General features: G+C 42.2%; 1 protein-coding gene across 2 annotated transcripts in view; it reads right to left on the reverse strand.

Moving 5' to 3' along the window:
• Positions 1-17,865, reverse strand: part of camk2a (calcium/calmodulin-dependent protein kinase II alpha) — a 28,144-nt gene extending 10,279 nt beyond the window's left edge. For both annotated transcript variants that reach the window (XM_069666955.1, XM_069666964.1), the window contains exons 1-11: positions 17,449-17,865; positions 12,056-12,150; positions 10,371-10,430; positions 3,808-3,862; positions 2,971-3,036; positions 2,748-2,820; positions 2,425-2,527; positions 2,254-2,337; positions 1,404-1,498; positions 937-1,059; positions 765-848 (exon numbers count right to left, since the gene is read on the reverse strand). In XM_069666955.1, the coding sequence (XP_069523056.1) occupies positions 765-848; positions 937-1,059; positions 1,404-1,498; positions 2,254-2,337; positions 2,425-2,527; positions 2,748-2,820; positions 2,971-3,036; positions 3,808-3,862; positions 10,371-10,430; positions 12,056-12,150; positions 17,449-17,510 (900 nt within the window). In that variant the 5' untranslated portion in view covers positions 17,511-17,865. The remainder of the gene's footprint in view (positions 1-764; positions 849-936; positions 1,060-1,403; positions 1,499-2,253; positions 2,338-2,424; positions 2,528-2,747; positions 2,821-2,970; positions 3,037-3,807; positions 3,863-10,370; positions 10,431-12,055; positions 12,151-17,448) is intronic.
• Between the last annotated feature and the right edge of the window lie 1,843 nt (positions 17,866-19,708).

The following is a 19,708-nucleotide window of genomic DNA, read 5'->3' on the forward strand; positions in this document are numbered from 1 at the left end:
TCCATGCTCTTTTATTTCACACCTTTAATCTTTGATATAACACACTAACATGCAGGTGTGTTTATCACCCTGAACTCTGCCTGCAGGAGCAGCAGCCTGAACCTGCAGGTGTGTGCGGTGATCACAGACTGTATACAGGAAGTGGACGTGACCTATGTGTCTGTGTTTACTGCAAAAAAGTCTCCAGGTCAGCGCTGGTTTAGCTCAGCGGTCAAATCGGCAACCGCAATCAGAGGCTATAGTCCTCGATGTGGCGGTTCAACTCCCGCCCTCGGCCCTTTGCCGCGTGTCATCTCTCTTCCCTATCCACTGACCTCTCTCTAATGAAGGCATAAAAAGCTCCAGGTTAGAACTCTGCTTTGTTCAGAGTCAGAGGTGACCATATATGGACAGGAGGCTGGATATATCGACCTGTCAATCACAGGTAGCCCCGCCCTAAACCCTCCCCTCTCTCTGGTCTGTGTGACTCTCAATGGGAGCTTCAGTGACTAAATGAACATCATGCTGTGTTGAAGAAGAAACTAGAGACCATAAACTCATCAGGAACATGTTTACTGAGGGAATACATCAGGAGAGGAGGAGGAGCATGTTCTCATAGACTTCTATAGGATCAGACTTCATTTACAACCAGTGGAGACGCCCCCTGCTGGACGTTAGAGAGAATGCAGGTTAAAGACACTTTTGTATTGTCCACTTCTGATAAACAGTCAGTGGTAGTGAGAGCAGGAGATGAAGCTGACTTTGACCTCTGACCTCTGACCTACCTTCAGTTTCCTCCTGGCGTTAAACTTCTTCAGACACTCGACCGTCTCCTGTCTGTGCATACAGGACGCCACCGTGGAGCGATGCTGGGGGGAACATCATCATCATTATAACATGTATGTATCTTATATGTTGTATCAGAGTGTATGTGAGGAGGAGGGGGCGGAGCCTCACAGAGATCCAGGGGTGTTTGAGAGCCTCAGCTGCTGTGATCCGTTTGGACGGGTTGATGGTCAACATCTTATTAATCAGATCTTTGGCTTCAGGAGTCACCGTGTCCCACTCAGGAGAGGGGAACTAGGAGGAGGAGGAGGAGGAGGAGGAGGAGGAAGAGGAGGAGGAGGAGGAGGAGGAGGAGGAGGAGGGGGAGGAAGAGGAGGAGGAGGAAAAGGAGGAGGAGGAGGAGGAGGAGGAGGAAGACGAGGAGGAGGAGGGGGAGGAAGACGAAGAGGAGGAGGGGAAGGAAGAGGAGGAGGAGGAAGAGGAAGATGAGGAGGAGGAGGAGGAAGAAAAAACAAAAGGAGGAGAAAAGGCAACAGAGGAGCTGATGAGAGGAAACAAGTCAAAGCCCCGCCCCTGACACCCACATTGACCAATGACTGAGCTCTGTCATGTGATACAGGCAGGGTCATGCAACCTACATCATATGCTCCAGCTTTGATCTGCTGGTAGAGACGATGTTGATCTTCATCCCAGAATGGAGGATAACCCACCAGCAGGATGTAGAGAATCACACCTGAGAGAGAGGAGACAGGTGTGCATGAGGGAGGACAGGAGACAGTTGTGCATGAGGGAGGACAGGAGACAGGTGTGCATGAGGGAGGACAGGAGACAGTTGTGCATGAGGGAGGACAGGAGACAGGTGTGCATGAGGGAGGACAGGAGACAGGTGTGCATGAGGGAGGACAGGAGACAGGTGTGCATGAGGGAGGACAGGAGACAGGTGTGCATGAGAGAGGACAGGAGACAGGTGTGCATGAGGGAGAGGAGACAGGTGTGCATGAGGGAGGACAGGAGACAGGTGTGTATGAGAGAGGACAGGAGACAGGTGTGCATGAGGGAGGACAGGAGACAGTTGTGTATGAGAGAGGACAGGAGACAGGTGTGCATGAGGGAGGACAGGAGACAGGTGTGCATGAGGGAGGACAGAAGACAGGTGTGTATGAGGGAGGACAGGAGACAGGTGTGCATGAGGGAGAGGAGACAGGTGTGCATGAGGGAGGACAGGAGACAGTTGTGTATGAGAGAGGACAGGAGACAGGTGTGCATGAGGGAGGACAGGAGACAGGTGTGCATGAGGGAGGACAGAAGACAGGTGTGTATGAGGGAGGACAGGAGACAGTTGTGCATGAGAGAGGAGAGGAGACAGTTGTGTATGAGGGAGGAGAGGAGACAGGTGTGTATGAGGGAGGATAGGAGACAGGTGTGCATGAGGGAGGAGAGGAGACAAGGACACAAGGGAGGAAGGAGGAGAGCAGAATGGAATCTGACCACAGGCCCAGAGGTCGACTGCTTTGCCGTACGGATCCTTCCTCAGGACCTCAGGAGAGAGATAACCTGGAGTCCCTGCGAAGCCTGAAACACCACAAGGTGTAATTACACACTGTAGAGATAAAGATGGAGGAGCCCGCAGGTAAACTGCAGCAGTACTAAGTGTCTTACCGAACCAGGCCTGCTGGTCTCCCTCCACCTCGATGGCAAGGCCGAAGTCGGCCAGTTTCACCGCCGCTCCTTTCGACTTGGAGGCCAGCAGCAGGTTCTCTGGCTGGAGACACAGAAGAGATGCTAAAATGCTAACAGGAACTTAAAGAGTAAGACAACATCAACTGTGCGTCTGTTTTTGCTCTTATTGGCTGCGTTCATTGTGTCACCTTTAGCCACGCCCGGCAGTGATGTCACAGTGTTCTGTACTGTAATCACTGCAGCCAGGTGAGAACATAAACCACCGGACATCAGTAAAAACAGGATTGTATGAGGACAGATACCTTCAGGTCTCTGTGGACCACGCCCATCTGGTGACAGTGAAGCACCGCCTCCAAAATCTGCTGGATACAGTGACTGTGGACAGAGAGGTCAGAGGTCACATGTGAGTAGAGGGTTCATGTTCAGACACAGAGACAAATATGAAACTGCTCCAGGATCAGGAGGAGGAACACCTGATCAAACACACAGGGAGAAGAGATCTGAGTGTGTGTGTGTGTGTCCCACCTGGCGTCAGCTTCACTGTAATATTCTCTGGCTACGATATCTTCAAATAGCTCTCCTCCTGTCACCCTGCAGACACAAACACAGAGTTAATGCTTCTTAAACAGAGAGAACACAACAAGGTGCAGACTATGACATCACAACAGACACACAACAACATCAAAGGGAATAACGCAACATACATGAGTGTAAAACAAACACATGACATAATAAAATGTGATGTTTCGATCTAAGACAGAGCTCTACAACAGAACATACATTAGAAGACACAGTGTAACAAACAGACAGCATCACTGCCACACATGATGTGACGCCATGTTACATTATATGTTTCATGTTGTTCTCAGACATGTTACATTACGTTCTGGGCACGTGATGCCCAGATGACGTTACATCCTGTTGTCAACATATATGTTGTAACGTCTTGTTATGTAATACAGCACACAATACAATAATAGTAACATAATAACATCTGTGTTACATAAGAAACACAGATGTCATGTGACAGGAAGTAGTAGAAAGAGTCCTATTAGATGCAGGTGTAGTGTCAGAACAGAACCAGCAGGTGAGTCTGACGTTACTTCATCAGTTTAAGTTCTTCATCCACTCATCGAATAATCACCATAACCTGACCGGGCTTAGAGTCAATAGGCGCCCCCTGGTGCTGACACAGGGAACACATGAGGGGCCTGTTTTATTGTCTCTGTTCATTTGTCAGAGAATCAGCCCATCCCCCACCCTGTGTTTATAAAGCTCATGATCAACGTAGCCACACATTAACGTAACACACTATCTTAGTATAGGGTAGCATAGAGCAGAGCAGAGTAGAAGAGGACTCACAGGTCAAAGATGAGGTAATGGTGAGCCTCCTCTGAGATGCTGTCATGGAGCCGAACTGAAAGAAACAAAGACACAAGCTGTTACTAGCTGCTCAGCTAACAGGGAGCTAACAATGTGCTAACAGGGAGCTAACGAGGAGCTAACAGGGAGCTAACAATGTGCTAACAGGGAGCTAACAAGGAGCTAACAATGTGCTAACAGGGAGCTAACAAGGAGCTAACAATGTGCCAACAGGGAGCTAACAGGGAGCTAACAATGTGCTAACAGGGAGCTAACAAGGAGCTAACAAGGAGCTAACAATGTGCTAACAAGGAGCTAATACGTTCTTTTTACAGTCATTGGTTTCATCATTATTTCATCATCATTTCTTTTGAATCTTTTTATTGCCACCTGTACTTTTGGTCTATTTTTATTACTTGCGTTCTTTATTTAATTTGTTTTGTGAGCTGCTGTAACGAGTACATTTCCCCCGTGGGGGATCAATAAAGCTGATCTTATCTTATCGTTGTAATATTTGCATACATTAATGAAACACAATTCATTGTTTTATATTAAATAATCCAGTGACATAAAAAGAAAAGATAAACAGTGTGATAAAAATATGATGTGAAAAACACTAAACTGTGACTGAACATAAACATTTACTGGATTAATTATTGATTGGTATATTGATGGGATGGATCAGTTAACATGAGGCAGCTGAATGCAGTTGTTCCTTTGACGTCTGCTGGTCAGCTCATTCACATGAGACCAAACAGACAGTGTCTGTTCAGCTAATGCTAATACATGCTAAACGTCAAATGCTCACTGTCCTCATGTCCATTATCTGTCACACCTGGAAACACCTTCAATTACACCAATCACATCTCTCTGATAACCTGGTCATACTTGATTACACCTGAAAACAGCTGATCACACCTGTCTCTGTGCAGCTTTAAATCTCTGCGGGCTGAGAGTGTACTAACGTCTGTACTCGTTGGTGTTTTTATAATAACATATATAATAACATGAGAACTCAGTGATCAGTCACAGGTGATCTGCCTCACAGGTGAGTTTTCACTGCATCACCTGAGGACGTGATGATGTCAGGATGTGTTATGACATCGTTATTATATTTTTATTAAATCACACAACTTTCACTTGTTTACGGTTGTTGGTGACTCTGAGCACTTTTACCTTTGACACTAACGAACACCTCACTGCGGACACTTTCTCATCGCACATTAAAAACTACAGTAATTAAGACGTGTGATCTGCTGAAGACATGAACAGAACTACACCCTACTACTACCACCCTTAGAAATAACAATGTATGGAAATGTAACTACATATTATGCTACAATTTTACAATGTTACAGTTTCATGTAGCAGACGCTTTAGTCCAAAGCGACGAACATCTGAGAGTTAATACAACACGAGCAACAATCGAGAGAGGACGGGGCGGAGTCAGAAAGAGCCAACACACAGCTTCAGGTGTTTTTTTGTTGTTTGTTTTTTTAAATAATAATAATCATCATCAGCAACAACAACAAGATCAGTATAGTCACCATCATCATCATGAAAATCCTAGTCAGCATAAACTACATCTCCTACATCTGCTGCTCCTTCAGCCAGATGTTGTTCAACGTGAAGAGATTCAATCTGACAGACAACAAGACGCCACAAAGACGGAAACAGCAACAAAATCAGAGTCTGAAGACAGCAGGAAGCAGAGCAACACGAGGACAAACAGACAGCAACATCTTGTGTTTAATCCATGAAGACAACCTGAGGCAACGAAACACTCTTGAACTACAGCTCCTGGTGTCTTTTACAGTTTACGTCGACATTTGATGGTAAAATCAGCTGACTGCACCGCCCAGTGGTATACTACTACTTTACTGTGGTACTATACTTTACTGTAGTATTATACTTTACTGTGGTATTATACTCTACTATAGTATTATATACTTTACTTTAGTATTATACTTTACTGTAGTATTATACTCTACTATAGTATTATATACTTTACTGTAGTATTATATACTTTAGTATTATACTTTACTGTAGTATTATACTCTACTATAGTATTATATACTTTACTATAGCACTATACTTTATTGTAGTATTATACTTTACTGTAGTATTATACTTTACTGTAGCACTATACTTTACTGTAGTATTATACTTTACTGTAGCACTATACTTTACTGTAGCACTATACTTTACTGTAGTATTATACTCTACTATAGTATTATATACTTTACTATAGCACTATACTTTATTGTAGTATTATACTTTACTATAGTATTATATACTTTACTATAGCACTATACTTTATTGTAGTATTATACTTTACTGTAGTATTATACTTTACTGTAGCACTATACTTTACTGTAGTATTATACTTTACTATAGTATTATACTTTACTGTATCACTATACTTTACTGTAGTATTATACTCTACTATAGTATTATATACTTTACTATAGCACTATACTTTATTGTAGTATTATACTTTACTATAGTATTATACTTTACTGTAGCACTATACTTTACTGTAGTATTATACTTTACTATAGTATTATACTTTACTGTGTAACTTACTGTGGTATTAGTAGTTTACTCAGGGATTATACTTACTGTAGTATTATACTTACTTGTAGTATTAGTACTTAACTGCAGTATTAGAACTTTACTGTATTTTTACACTTTGCTGTAGTATCAGTACTTTACTGTGTAACTTACTGTGGTATTAGTAGTTTACTCAGGGATTATACTTACTGTAGTATTATACTTACTTGTAGTATTAGTACTTAACTGCAGTATTAGAACTTTACTGTATTTTTACACTTTGCTGTAGTATCAGTACTTTACTGTGTAACTTACTGAGGTATTAGTACTTTACTGTTGTATTTTACTTTACTATAGTATTATATACTTTACTGTGGTATTATACTGTACTGTGGAATTAATACTTTGCTGTGATATTAGTACTTTGCTGTAGTATTATATACTTTAGTGTCGTATTAGTACCTTACTGTGGTATTATACTTTACAGGGTATTAGTACTTTGCTGTGGTATTATCTGAAGGCTTCCTGTTAATTATTGTTGTGATGATTGAAGACGAGAAGTCGACTGTGTGTCGTTTTCTGCTCTCTGCATAGATTGTATAATAGGATATATAACAAGAGGAGAGAGGCTGCTGCCCACACTCACACACACTCTCTCTCTCTCTCTCTCTCTCTCTCACACACACACACACACACACATAGATCCCACTGCTGCACTGTGTGGGAGTGTTTCGAGAGAAAAACCTGATTATTTCTTTCTGAGTGCTTTCACACAGGTATGTGTTTGTGTGTGTGTGTGTGCGTGTGTGTGTGTGTGTGTGTGTGTAGGAGGAGAGAGGGTTCTGATGCCTTCACCTAAGGACACTGTTTCCTAGCAACACACACACACACACACACACACACACACACACACAGTTACGTAACACTCCTCAGTATCTGCGGAGAATCACCTGCCCACACAGAACTCTGATTGGACACTGTGCTCAGATGCTGCGTGCTGATTGGCTGGCTGGTCCACATGAGGTCATATCTGAACGACTGACTCTGGATCAGTTAGTTAATAAAGACAAAGTTTGTTTAATGACCGGATGTTCAGCCTCGTCTGTTCTGTCTGAAGAGACTCAATGTTTTATGATCCTGAGGGGCTTTTATTGTGAAGTATTACAGGAAGCGTCATCTCACACCGATTAGTTAGGAACTGTTTGCACATTTCATCCTCTTCATGTGTGTAGGTTAATGACCTCAGCAGTATCAGTGTCACAGTGTACTGTGACTGAAGGAGAAGTGATCCTCTGACACTCTTTAGAGTCTGTAACTGATCTGCAGTCAGTTTGTCCAGCCGGTCCTGGTCTGGTCACTGCAGTGAAAGCTTGTGCTGCTCTGAGATCAGATCAGTAGATCACTGTTACAGATCAGAGATCAGAGAGGAGGAGGGAAACCTCTGCTCGCCTCCTTCAGTGACCCAAACAGCTCCATCATTCATCTTCATCTGTACATCAGGTTGTTGTACTAATGTGGCAGTACACAGCAGGTTAATCATTCATGTAGTGACTGTAGAGTGGTCACGGTAGTCTGGGATGCAGTACTGAGGTGTGTCAAAGCAGGAGCAGTTCAACACGTTTCTGATTTCTATCTTAGTAGAAGGAGTCCTCGTCGTCCTGGTATTAGTAATAGTAGAAGTATTCTTCCTGTCTGATCTCTGAGCTGGTGTCTCTGTGTTTCTGGTGTTTCTGTGTTTTCTCTGAGTTCAAACAAACAGTGAATTATTCATTTAGGTGTTCTCCTCCCCACCTGCCCTCTCAGCTCTCCGTCAACATCAAACACTCTGAGCTCTGAAACTGGATGTGACCGCGGCCGTGGTGAGCCTGTTTAGACTGAATAAGAGAGAGTCGGGCAGCCGAGCGCAGGAGGAGAAAATAAAGACAGAATCTGTGTTTATTAAAGGTCAGTCCTTCACTGACTGCAGTGATTAATGCTCATGTCTCATTAGCTGCTGCTGACAGGCTGACAAACACCTCTGTGTCTTTTCCTCTGAATAACTCCTGACGGAGCAGAATATTCAGTCTGAGCTGCGTCCACTTAAAGCACGGCACAGTTTGATCCTTTCAGCTGCTGCTGCTGCCTTCACATTCTGCCCACAGGCTTCATCTGCACAACAGCAACACGTCTGCGCTCTCAGAGTCCAACTGAAAACTGCAGATATGATGGTGTGTTCAGAACGATGGGGGAGAGGGTTATTAACACCGTGCAGGTACATAGAAGGTCAATGCAAACAGGTCACAGTCACAGATAGATGAGACAAAGCATGACTCTGTGTCCTCAAAGTCCATCAGTGCTGAGATTCTCCTGACGTCCTGATGCTGCATCAGAAATGTTCAAACCAAACTCCATTCAAAAAACAGTCATTTTAAAGTAGGCTTCTTGTCGTCTTGCAGACAGACCTGACAAAGCATGAGCTCAACCTGTTTCCAAACCTGCCTCCTGATGTAGTTCTCTCAGCATCCTCTCAGCCTGTTTAAGGTCAAGGTCAAGGTATCTTTATTTGTCTCCCGTGGGAGAAACTTGTCTCGGACAGAGGGGTCTGCTGCAGACAGGACATTCCACCCACAACAACATTCCACTACACACATACAATAGTCAGAAATAACAATGAACAATACATAAGAAATAAAATACTCAGCAGAGTCACATAAAGTGCAATTCGTAGAGTGCAATTCATAAAGTGCAATTCATCTCTGTGCAAATTCAGCGTCACATAGCCCCTGATCATTTCCGTCCATCCTGAACAATCTGCCCATTAATGAGCTTGACTGAGAGTGGGATGAACGAATGCTTATATCTGTTGTGCTTACATAGAAGGACTCTATACCTCCTTCCTGAGTTCAATAAAACATATTCAGAGTGCAGTACGTGAGATGTGTCAGATAAGATGTTACCAGCAAGTCTAAGGATCGATTGTTCAAACAGGTCTTGGGGAGTTACAGGTGCTGTCATACCAATGATTTTCCCTGCAGTTTTAATCAGATTTAATATCTGAGCCTTTGATTTAACCGTTAGGTTGCCGAACCAGCTGATAATGCCATACCGTAAGACAGATTCAATGGTTGCTCTGTAGAAAATCAACATAATATTCCTACAGACACCAAACACTCTGAGCCGACGTAGAAAATGCAGGCGCTGGTGGATTCGGGCACAGACACTTGCCACTTGCATGTGCCAGCTTAAGTCGCTATCAATATGGACCCCCAGATATTTATAAGAATTAACCTGCTCAATGTTACGTCCGTGTATGGCCACGGAGCTGTGGTCCCCAACTGACCTTGGATCCATCAGCATCTCCACTGTTTTACCTGTATTAATCTGGAGTTGGTGAGTGTCACACCAGCTCACAAACCTGTCCACTCCAGATCTGTGGCTGTTTAAGTTGGAATTGGTTTTTAACAAACTAAGTATAATAGTGTCGTCTGAAAATTTCACTACATGCTGGTCCGGCTGGGAGCTGACACAGTCATTGGTGTACAATGTGAATAAAAACGGTGAACTGACGCAGCCCTGAGGGGCTTTATTGTCATTAAATCTCAGTAACATCTGTTTGTTGTGGCTTCATAGTAGTGAGACAGATTTGCAGTAAAAGATTGTCGACTGTCACCTGAAGAACAAACAAGTACTGAAGAACTTCAGTCTCGACAGCTGACTGTGACGCTGCCTCAGAGACAGACCAGGAGAGATCACATCACACCTGCTCTCAGCTTCATGTCTACTTTTATCTACCTGACCTCTACGCAGACACACCTGTCCTGAAGCAGTAGTAGTAGAAGTAGCAGTAGTATGATATGCATGATACACGAGTGTAGCAGCATTAACCTCAGCAGTCACACCAGTAACTAGGCAGCACGAGTAACAGTACTAGTAACAGTAGTGCCTGCAGTACTCATGATGTATCACCTGCAGTATGTGGTACATTACTGTAGTAGTACTAGTTAGTAGAAGTACTAGTTAGCAGTACTCACCGATGTTGGGGTGCTTTAGTAAACGACAGATTCGAGCTTCACGGTCCAACTTCTGATGATCTGTGAACACAAATACATCGATGATCAAAGTATTGATCAGAGTGTGAGGGTGTCTTCCTGTTTGTTCTGTAAACATCATGTGATCATCAACATGCCGTCCGTCAATCAAACATAGTATATATCATATCAATATTAATCCAACTGAGCAGAGCTGCAGCAGACAGGAAGTGATGTCATTATGGGAGGGTTGTGCAGTGTAGTGCTAATGCTAATGCTTAAGGTCTCAGTGCGGAGTGGATGTACTGCTGTAACCAACAACCACCACACACAACGAGCTGCAGAGTATGCGCACGCACACGCACACGCGCACACACACACACACACACACACACATCTTTGTCAACTTTGTAAGGTGTTGCTAAGCAACCGAAGAAATTTTCAAAACCAGAATAGTGGTAAGAAAAATCAATGAAAAACCGAGACAGACAGGCAGAGGGAGACAGACAGGCAGAGAGAGACAGACAGACAGGCAGAGACAGACAGACAGACAGGCAGAGACAGACAGACAGACAGGCAGAGGGAGACAGACAGACAGAGGGAGAGAGAGAGACAGACAGACAGACAGGCAGAGAGAGAGAGAGACAGACAGACAGGCAGGGAGAGACAGACAGGCAGAGGGGGAGAGACAGACAGACAGGCAGAGAGAGACAGAGGGAGATAGACAGACAGACAAGCAGAGAGAGACAGACAGACAGGCAGAGAGAGAGACAGACAGACAGGCACACAGAGAGAGAGAGAGAGAGAGAGAGAGAGACAGGCACAGACAGAGAGAGAGACAGACAGACAGACAGAGAGAGACAGACAGGCAGGCAGAGAGAGAGACAGACAGGCAGTCAGAGAGAGAGACAGACAGACAGGCAGAAGGAGAGAGGCCGACAGACAGACAGGCACAGACAGAGAGAGAGACAGACAGACAGGCAGAAGGAGAGAGGCCGACAGACAGACAGGCACAGACAGAGAGAGAGACAGACAGACAGGGAGAGAGAGAGAGAGAGAGAGACACAGACAGACAGGCAGAGACAGGCAGAGAGAGAGAGACAGACAGGGAGAGGGACAGGCAGAGACATGTGCATATATAAATTATATAAACATAATGTGTATTTTTAAACATTGTTAAACAGAGTGAATGTTGTTTGTTCTTTTCAAACTGAATTTAAGTGAGAAAAAAAGCAGAGGTCAGAGGTCAGAGGTCCAGAGAGACCAAAAACAGGATAAAAAGATGAAATGTCTCTTGAAGAAAAGTCAGTAAAGAGACTGAACAAACACTTTTAGTTTAACCAGAAGCCATCTTATCTCTGCTCACATGATCCTGTGAGAGTTAGCATCATGCTACATGCTGTCACAGAGTCTTGAAGAATAAATAATGTACCTGTTCACCACCTGTCTGTCCCTCAGATCCATTTTGTGACCCTTTAGGGGGTCAGGACCCCCAGATTGAAAACCTCGCATGTATCCTCTTTTACTCGATTTACCTGAATCTCACTTTCAGAGGCTCCTACCCTTTTTTCAGTTCTACCAATACAAGACCTCCAAACATGTCTGACATGTCTGACCTCACCTGACCTCTGAGAACATACTGAGAAGATGATGTTGTGTGTGTCTGCAGTCCTCCTTCAGGTCCTCACCTCGGGCTGACAGCTTCTTGGTGTTGATGATCTTGGCAGCATACTCCTGACCCGACAGCACTTTCACACAGCGCCGCACCACTGAAAACGCTCCCCTGGAAACACAGCAGGAGGAACCAATCAGCTTGATTTACAAGCAGAAAACAGTCTACCTGTCTTAACCTTTCTTTTGTTACAGTGAATATATTTTACGTTACTACCACAGTTACACCCTCCGAGAGCAAGATACTTCTGTACACAGGAAGATACTTTCAACATGAGAACAAGATACTTTCAACATGAGAACAGGATACTTTCAACATGAGAACAAGATACTTTCAACATGAGAACAGGATACTTTCAACATGAGAACAAGATACTTTCAACATGAGAACAAGATACTTTCAACATGAGAACAGGATACTTTCAACATGAGAACAAGATACTTTCAACATGAAAAAACGATACTTTCAACATGAGAACAAGATACTTTCAACATGAGAGCAGGATACTTTCAACATGAGAATAAGATACTTTCAACATGAGAATAAGATACTTTCAACATGAGAGCAGGATACTTTCAACATGAGAAAAAGATACTTTCAACATGAAAAAACGACACTTTCAACATGAGAACAAGATACTTTCAACATGAAAAAACGACACTTTCAACATGAGAAAAATGATACTTTCAACATGAGAACAGGATACTTTTAACATGAGAGCAGGATACTTTCAACATGAGAACAAGATACTTTCAACATGAGAGCAGGATACTTTCAACATGAGAACAAGATACTTTCAACATGAAAAAACGATACTTTCAACATGAGAACAAGATACTTTCAACATGAGAACAAGATACTTTCAACATGAAAAAACGATACTTTCAACATGAGAACAAGATACTTTCAACATGAGAATAAGATACTTTCAACATGAGAATAAGATACTTTCAACATGAGAGCAGGATACTTTCAACATGAGAAAAAGATACTTTCAACATGAAAAAACGACACTTTCAACATGAGAACAAGATACTTTCAACATGAGAACAAGATACTTTCAACATGAAAAAACGACACTTTCAACATGAGAAAAAGATACTTTCAACATGAAAAAACGACACTTTCAACATGAGAACAAGATACTTTCAACATGAGAACAAGATACTTTCAACATGAAAAAACGACACTTTCAACATGAGAAAAATGATACTTTCAACATGAGAACAGGATACTTTTAACATGAGAGCAGGATACTTTCAACATGAGAACAAGATACTTTCAACATGAGAGCAGGATACTTTCAACATGAGAACAAGATACTTTCAACATGAAAAAACGATACTTTCAACATGAGAACAAGATACTTTCAACATGAGAACAAGATACTTTCGACATGAAAAAACGATACTTTCAACATGAGAACAAGATACTTTCAACATGAGAGCAGGATACTTTCAACATGAGAATAAGATACTTTCAACATGAGAATAAGATACTTTCAACATGAGAGCAGGATACTTTCAACATGAGAAAATGATACTTTCAACATGAAAAAACGACACTTTCAACATGAGAACAAGATACTTTCAACATGAGAACAAGATACTTTCAACATGAAAAAACGACACTTTCAACATGAGAAAAAGATACTTTCAACATGAAAAAACGACACTTTCAACATGAGAACAAGATACTTTCAACATGAGAACAAGATACTTTCAACATGGAAAAACGACACTTTCAACATGAGAAAAAGATACTTTCAACATGAAAAAACGACACTTTCAACATGAGAACAAGATACTTTCAACATGAGAACAAGATACTTTCAACATGAAAAAACGACACTTTCAACATGAGAAAAATGATACTTTCAACATGAGAACAGGATACTTTTAACATGAGAGCAGGATACTTTCAACATGAGAACAAGATACTTTCAACATGAGAGCAGGATACTTTCAACATGAGAACAAGATACTTTCAACATGAGAGCAGGATACTTTCAACATGAGAACAAGATACTTTCAACATGAAAAAACGATACTTTCAACATGAGAACAAGATACTTTCAACATGAGAACAAGATACTTTCAACATGAAAAAACGATACTTTCAACATGAGAACAAGATACTTTCAACATGAGAGCAGGATACTTTCAACATGAGAATAAGATACTTTCAACATGAGAATAAGATACTTTCAACATGAGAGCAGGATACTTTCAACATGAGAAAAAGATACTTTCAACATGAAAAAACGACACTTTCAACATGAGAACAAGATACTTTCAACATGAGAACAAGATACTTTCAACATGAAAAAACGACACTTTCAACATGAGAAAAAGATACTTTCAACATGAAAAAACGACACTTTCAACATGAGAACAAGATACTTTCAACATGAGAACAAGATACTTTCAACATGAAAACACGATACTTTCAACATGAGAACAAGATACTTTCAACATGAGAGCAGGATACTTTCAACATGAGAACAAGATACTTTCAACATGAAAAAACAACACTTTCAACATGAGAACAAGATACTTTCAACATGAAAACACGATACTTTCAACATGAGAACAAGATACTTTCAACATGAAAACAAGATACTTTCAACATGAAAGCAGGATACTTTCAACATGAGAACAAGATATTTTCAACATGAGAATAAGATACTTTCAACATGAGAGCAGGATACTTTCATCATGACAACACAATACTTTCAACATGACAACAAGATACTTTCAACATGAAAACACGGTACTTTCAACATGAGAACAAGATACTTTCAACGTGAAAACACGGTACTTTCAACATGAGAACAAGATACTTTCAACATGAAAACAAGATATTTTCAACATGAAAACAAGATACTTTCAACATGAGAGCAGGATACTTTCAACATGAGAACAAGATACTTTCAACATGAAAACACGATACTTTCAACATGAGAACAAGATACTTTCAACATGACAACAAGATACTTTCAACATGAAAAAACGATACTTTCAACATGAAAACAGGATACTTTCAACATGAGACCAAGATACTTTCAACATGAGACCAAGATACTTTCAACATGAAAGCAGGATACTTTCAACATGAGAGCAGGATACATTCAACATGACAACAAGATACTTTCAACATGAGAAGAAGATACTTTCAACATGAAAACACGATACTTTCAACATGAGAACAAGATACTTTGAACATGAAAACACAATACTTTCAACATGAGAACAGGATACTTTCAACATGAGACCAAGATACTTTGAACATGAGAACAAGATACTTTCAACATGAGAAGAAGATACTTTCAACATGAGACCAAGATACTTTGAACATGAGAGCACGATACTTTTAAGAAGACACTTATCTGATAAAACAACATATTTCCTGTTACTGCCACATATGTATGTGTTGTTATAACAAGTTCACTTCATGATATAAAAAGATATAATCAAGTTATGATTGCATATTTATCATGTTATAACCACAGAACAAGATACTTTTCTAATACAAGATCCGTTGCTGTTGTATCCTGTTTTTATCACTGAAAATACTTATGTTAATGCTACTGCTAACACTTTGGATCACACAACTAATGCTAATGCTAATACTACTGTTTCCTCAATTAGCCTTCTAGCACTGCGACTACTATTAACAACTATAATACAGGCTACTGCTAATGCTACTAATGTTACTCACTGCTACTAATGTTACTAACTGCTAATGGTACTAATGTTAATGCCACTGCTAACAATACTAATGTTAATGCTACTGCTAACTGCTACTACTACTAAAAACTATAATACAGGTTACTGCTACTGCTGCTAATGTTAATGCTACTGCTAACAATACTTATGTTAATGCTACTGCTTACACTACTGATGTTATGCTACTGCTAACACTACTTATGTTAATGCTACTGCTAACAATACTAATGTTAATGCTAATGCTAACACTACTCATGTTAATGCTACTGCTAACACTACTAATGTTAATGCTACTGCTAAAAATACTGATGTTAATGCTACTGCTAACACTACGGATGTTGATGCTACTGCTAACACTACGGATGTTAATGCTACTGTAAACACTACGGATGTTAATGCTACTGCTAACACTACTAATGTTAATGCTACTACAAATTTAGCGCTGCTGTAAATATAAATACTACAATTGCTAATGTTCCTTCAGTTGCTAATGCTGCTACTACCTGTGCTGCATCGTTTACTACCTCTATGCATACTTATGGTACTACTGACCGGATGATGTCACAGTGATGTCACCAAGCTACAATCTGAAGGTGTGCCGTTTTAAAGATCAGACAGGGAGCCTCTAATGAAAGGTACGTTCATTATGGGGCAGGTGCATTATGGGAAATGAAGGATCCAGTGTTTTGTGGACTCACAGTATCTATCAATCAGCGATCAATAAGAGTAATATTGATAAAAATGTTTAATATAGAGAGTTTATTAAGGTAAATAATTATTAATAATAATTGTTCAATAAATATAGATTTTATTCGTCCTGATCGTTGAGTCATCTCTGATACATTCTCTACAGAAAGATTTCTGCGTCTGTTTCTTATGAAAGCTGAATTCTGCCACCCACCATCACATTATGTAAGAGACCTGGCATTATGTGTGTGTGTGTGTGTGTGTGTGTGTGTGTGTGTGTGTGTGTGTGTGTGTGTGTGTGGGCGATGAGTGGGATGGGGTCAAAAAGGTGACACACTCATCCCTCCATCCCTTCATCCTCTATCTATCTATCTGATGGAGACTGATCAGCTGCACAATCAATAACTGATCCATATATTAATTTACATCAGTACAGATTCAGTCTGACTGTATGATTATATATTAATAAGTTAATGTAGTAACAACTTCATGTATTTGCAGTAACATTATATCAAGTTGGTGGTTATTACAGAATCATTTAAAGAAACAAAAATCTGTTTTGAAGAATGATCGTATTCAGATTTTCATCAAATATTAAATATCAGAAAATGAACATTTCAAACTGTAAAAATATAAAACTAATTCTAATATTTTCTAATGTTAAAATGTTACACGAACATTCTGAACATCTTTGACACATTTGAATATTTAATCATTTAAACACAAAATAATCAGAATTAATCAAATAGTAAAGCATGAAACATTTAAAAGAAACAGAAAATGTTCACATTATATCAAATATATGTTGTATTTTTAAATACAATAATTATCATATAGAAATATGCATAAGAAAATAAAAACTACAAATAAAAAATGAAACAAAATCATATAAATAACATTAATTATGACAGATCATGGTTCTAACTGTGGTGCTTAACAGATGGATGTAACTCAGCTGTGTGGTTCTGATGAGGAGGATGAGGAGGATACTTACTTGCCCAGCTCTTCGTACAGCTGATACTCTTCAGTGAAACGAGTGCAGATGACCGTTGCCATGATGACCCAGTGGGGCGAGGGTCAGGTACCTGTCCGTCTTCTTCTGAGGATGATGAAGATGAAGAAGAAGAAGAAAAAGATGAAGAAGAAGAAGAAGAAGGAGGCCAAGAGTTGGACCTGTCTGTCTGTCTGAAGGATGGAGGAGAAGAAGAGGAAGAAGAAGAAGAAGCAGAGAGATGGAGAGAGAGTTTTGGCCCTGGACGAAGGAGAGGAGGAGGAAGAGGAGGAAGAGGAGGAGGAGGAGGAGGAGGAGGAGGAGGAAGAGGAGGAAGAGGAGGAAGAGGAGGAAGAGGAGAAGAAGAAGATGGAGGGATGAAGGAGAGAGCAGTGAGGAGCTGCGTCTCTCTGCCTCTCTGTCCTGATCTGTGGGAGAGAGAGAACCAGTGACGCTTTCAGACGCTCCACCTGCCCGCCCACTCTGCCCTGCCAGCCAATCACAGACCAGGACACACACACACACACACACACACACACACACACACACACACACACACACACACACACACACACACACAGGGTCACCATGGTAACTGCATCCTCTCTGTCTGTGCTGGAAAGTAAGACTGCAAACATCGCCAGCTCGCAGAGATTCAACTAAAACTGCAGAACTAAAAATACTTATACAGCAAATACTCACACTGACGATACAAGAACTATTACCACTCTGAGTACTGCTACAGATAATACTGCTACAATTACTACAATAATACTGATACTGCTCATACTTCAAAAATTACTACTGTCAATCCTGATACTGCTTATGCTGCAATACTGCTGCTGATTCTGCTAGTACTACAAAAAGTACCATTGCCAAAACTGATACCTCTACTGATACTGCTAGTACTATGTACCACTAATGCTACAAATCTTTATGTCAATACTGATACTTACAATACTGACAGACCAGCTGCCACCAGGACCAAAACCAGCTGCCACCAGGACCTAAACCTGCTGCCAGCAGGACCAAAACCAGCTGCCATCAGGTCCCTGACCTGCTGCCACCAGGACCAAAACCTGCTGCCAACAGGACCAAAACCAGCTGCCACCAGGACCAAAACCAGCTGCTACCAGGACCCTGACCTGCTGCCACCAGGACCAAAACCAGCTGCCACCAGGACCAAAACCAGCTGCTACCAGGACCCTGACCAGCTGCCACCAGGACCTAAACCTGCTGCCAGCAGGACCAAAACCAGCTGCCATCAGGTCCCTGAACTGCTGCCACCAGGACCAAAACCTGCTGCCACCAGGACCAAAACCTGCAGCCAACAGGACCAAAACCAGCTGCTACCAGGACCCTGACCTGCTGCCACCAGGACCAAAACCAGCTGCTACCAGGACCCTGACCTGCTGCCACCAGGACCAAAATCTGCTGCCACCAGGACCAAAACCAGCTGCCACCAGGACCCTGACCAGCTGCCACCAGGACCAAAAGCTGCTGCCACCAGGACCAAAACCTGCTGCCAACAGGACCAAAACCAGCTGCCACCAGGAACCTGACCTGCTGCCACCAGGACCCTGACCAGCTGCCACCAGGACCAAAACCTGCTGCCACCAGGACCAAAACCTGCTGCCACCAGGACCAAAACCAGCTGCCACCAGGAACCTGACCTGCTGCCACCAGGACCAAAACCTGCTGCCACCAGGACCAAAACCAGCTGCCACCAGGACCAAAACCTGCTGCCACCAGGACCTAAACCAGCTGCCACCAGGACCAAAAGCTGCTGCCACCAGGACCAAAACCAGCTGCCACCAGGACCAAAAGCTGCTGCCACCAGGACCTAAACCTGCTGCCACCAGGACCAAAACCTGCTGCCACCAGGACCAAAACCAGCTGCCACCAGGACCAAAACCAGCTGCCACCAGGACCAAAAGCTGCTGCCACCAGGACCTAAACCTGCTGCCACCAGGACCAAAACCTGCTGCCACCAGGACCAAAAGCTGCTGCCACCAGGACCAAAACCAGCTGCCACCAGGACCAAAAGCTGCTGCCACCAGGACCTAAACCTGCTGCCACCAGGACCAAAAGCTGCTGCCACCAGGACCTAAACCTGCTGCCACCAGGACCAAAACCTGCTGCCACCAGGACCAAAACCTGCTGCCACCAGGACCAAAACCAGCTGCCACCAGGACCAAAACCTGCTGCCACCAGGACCTAAACCAGCTGCCACCAGGACCAAAAGCTGCTGCCACCAGGACCT

This window comes from Semicossyphus pulcher, unplaced genomic scaffold (assembly GCF_022749685.1).
Source record: "Semicossyphus pulcher isolate SPU_LCO1_2020_fin unplaced genomic scaffold, fSemPul1.0.p SCAF_10, whole genome shotgun sequence".
In the NCBI taxonomy this organism is placed as follows: Eukaryota; Metazoa; Chordata; class Actinopteri; order Labriformes; family Labridae; genus Semicossyphus; species Semicossyphus pulcher.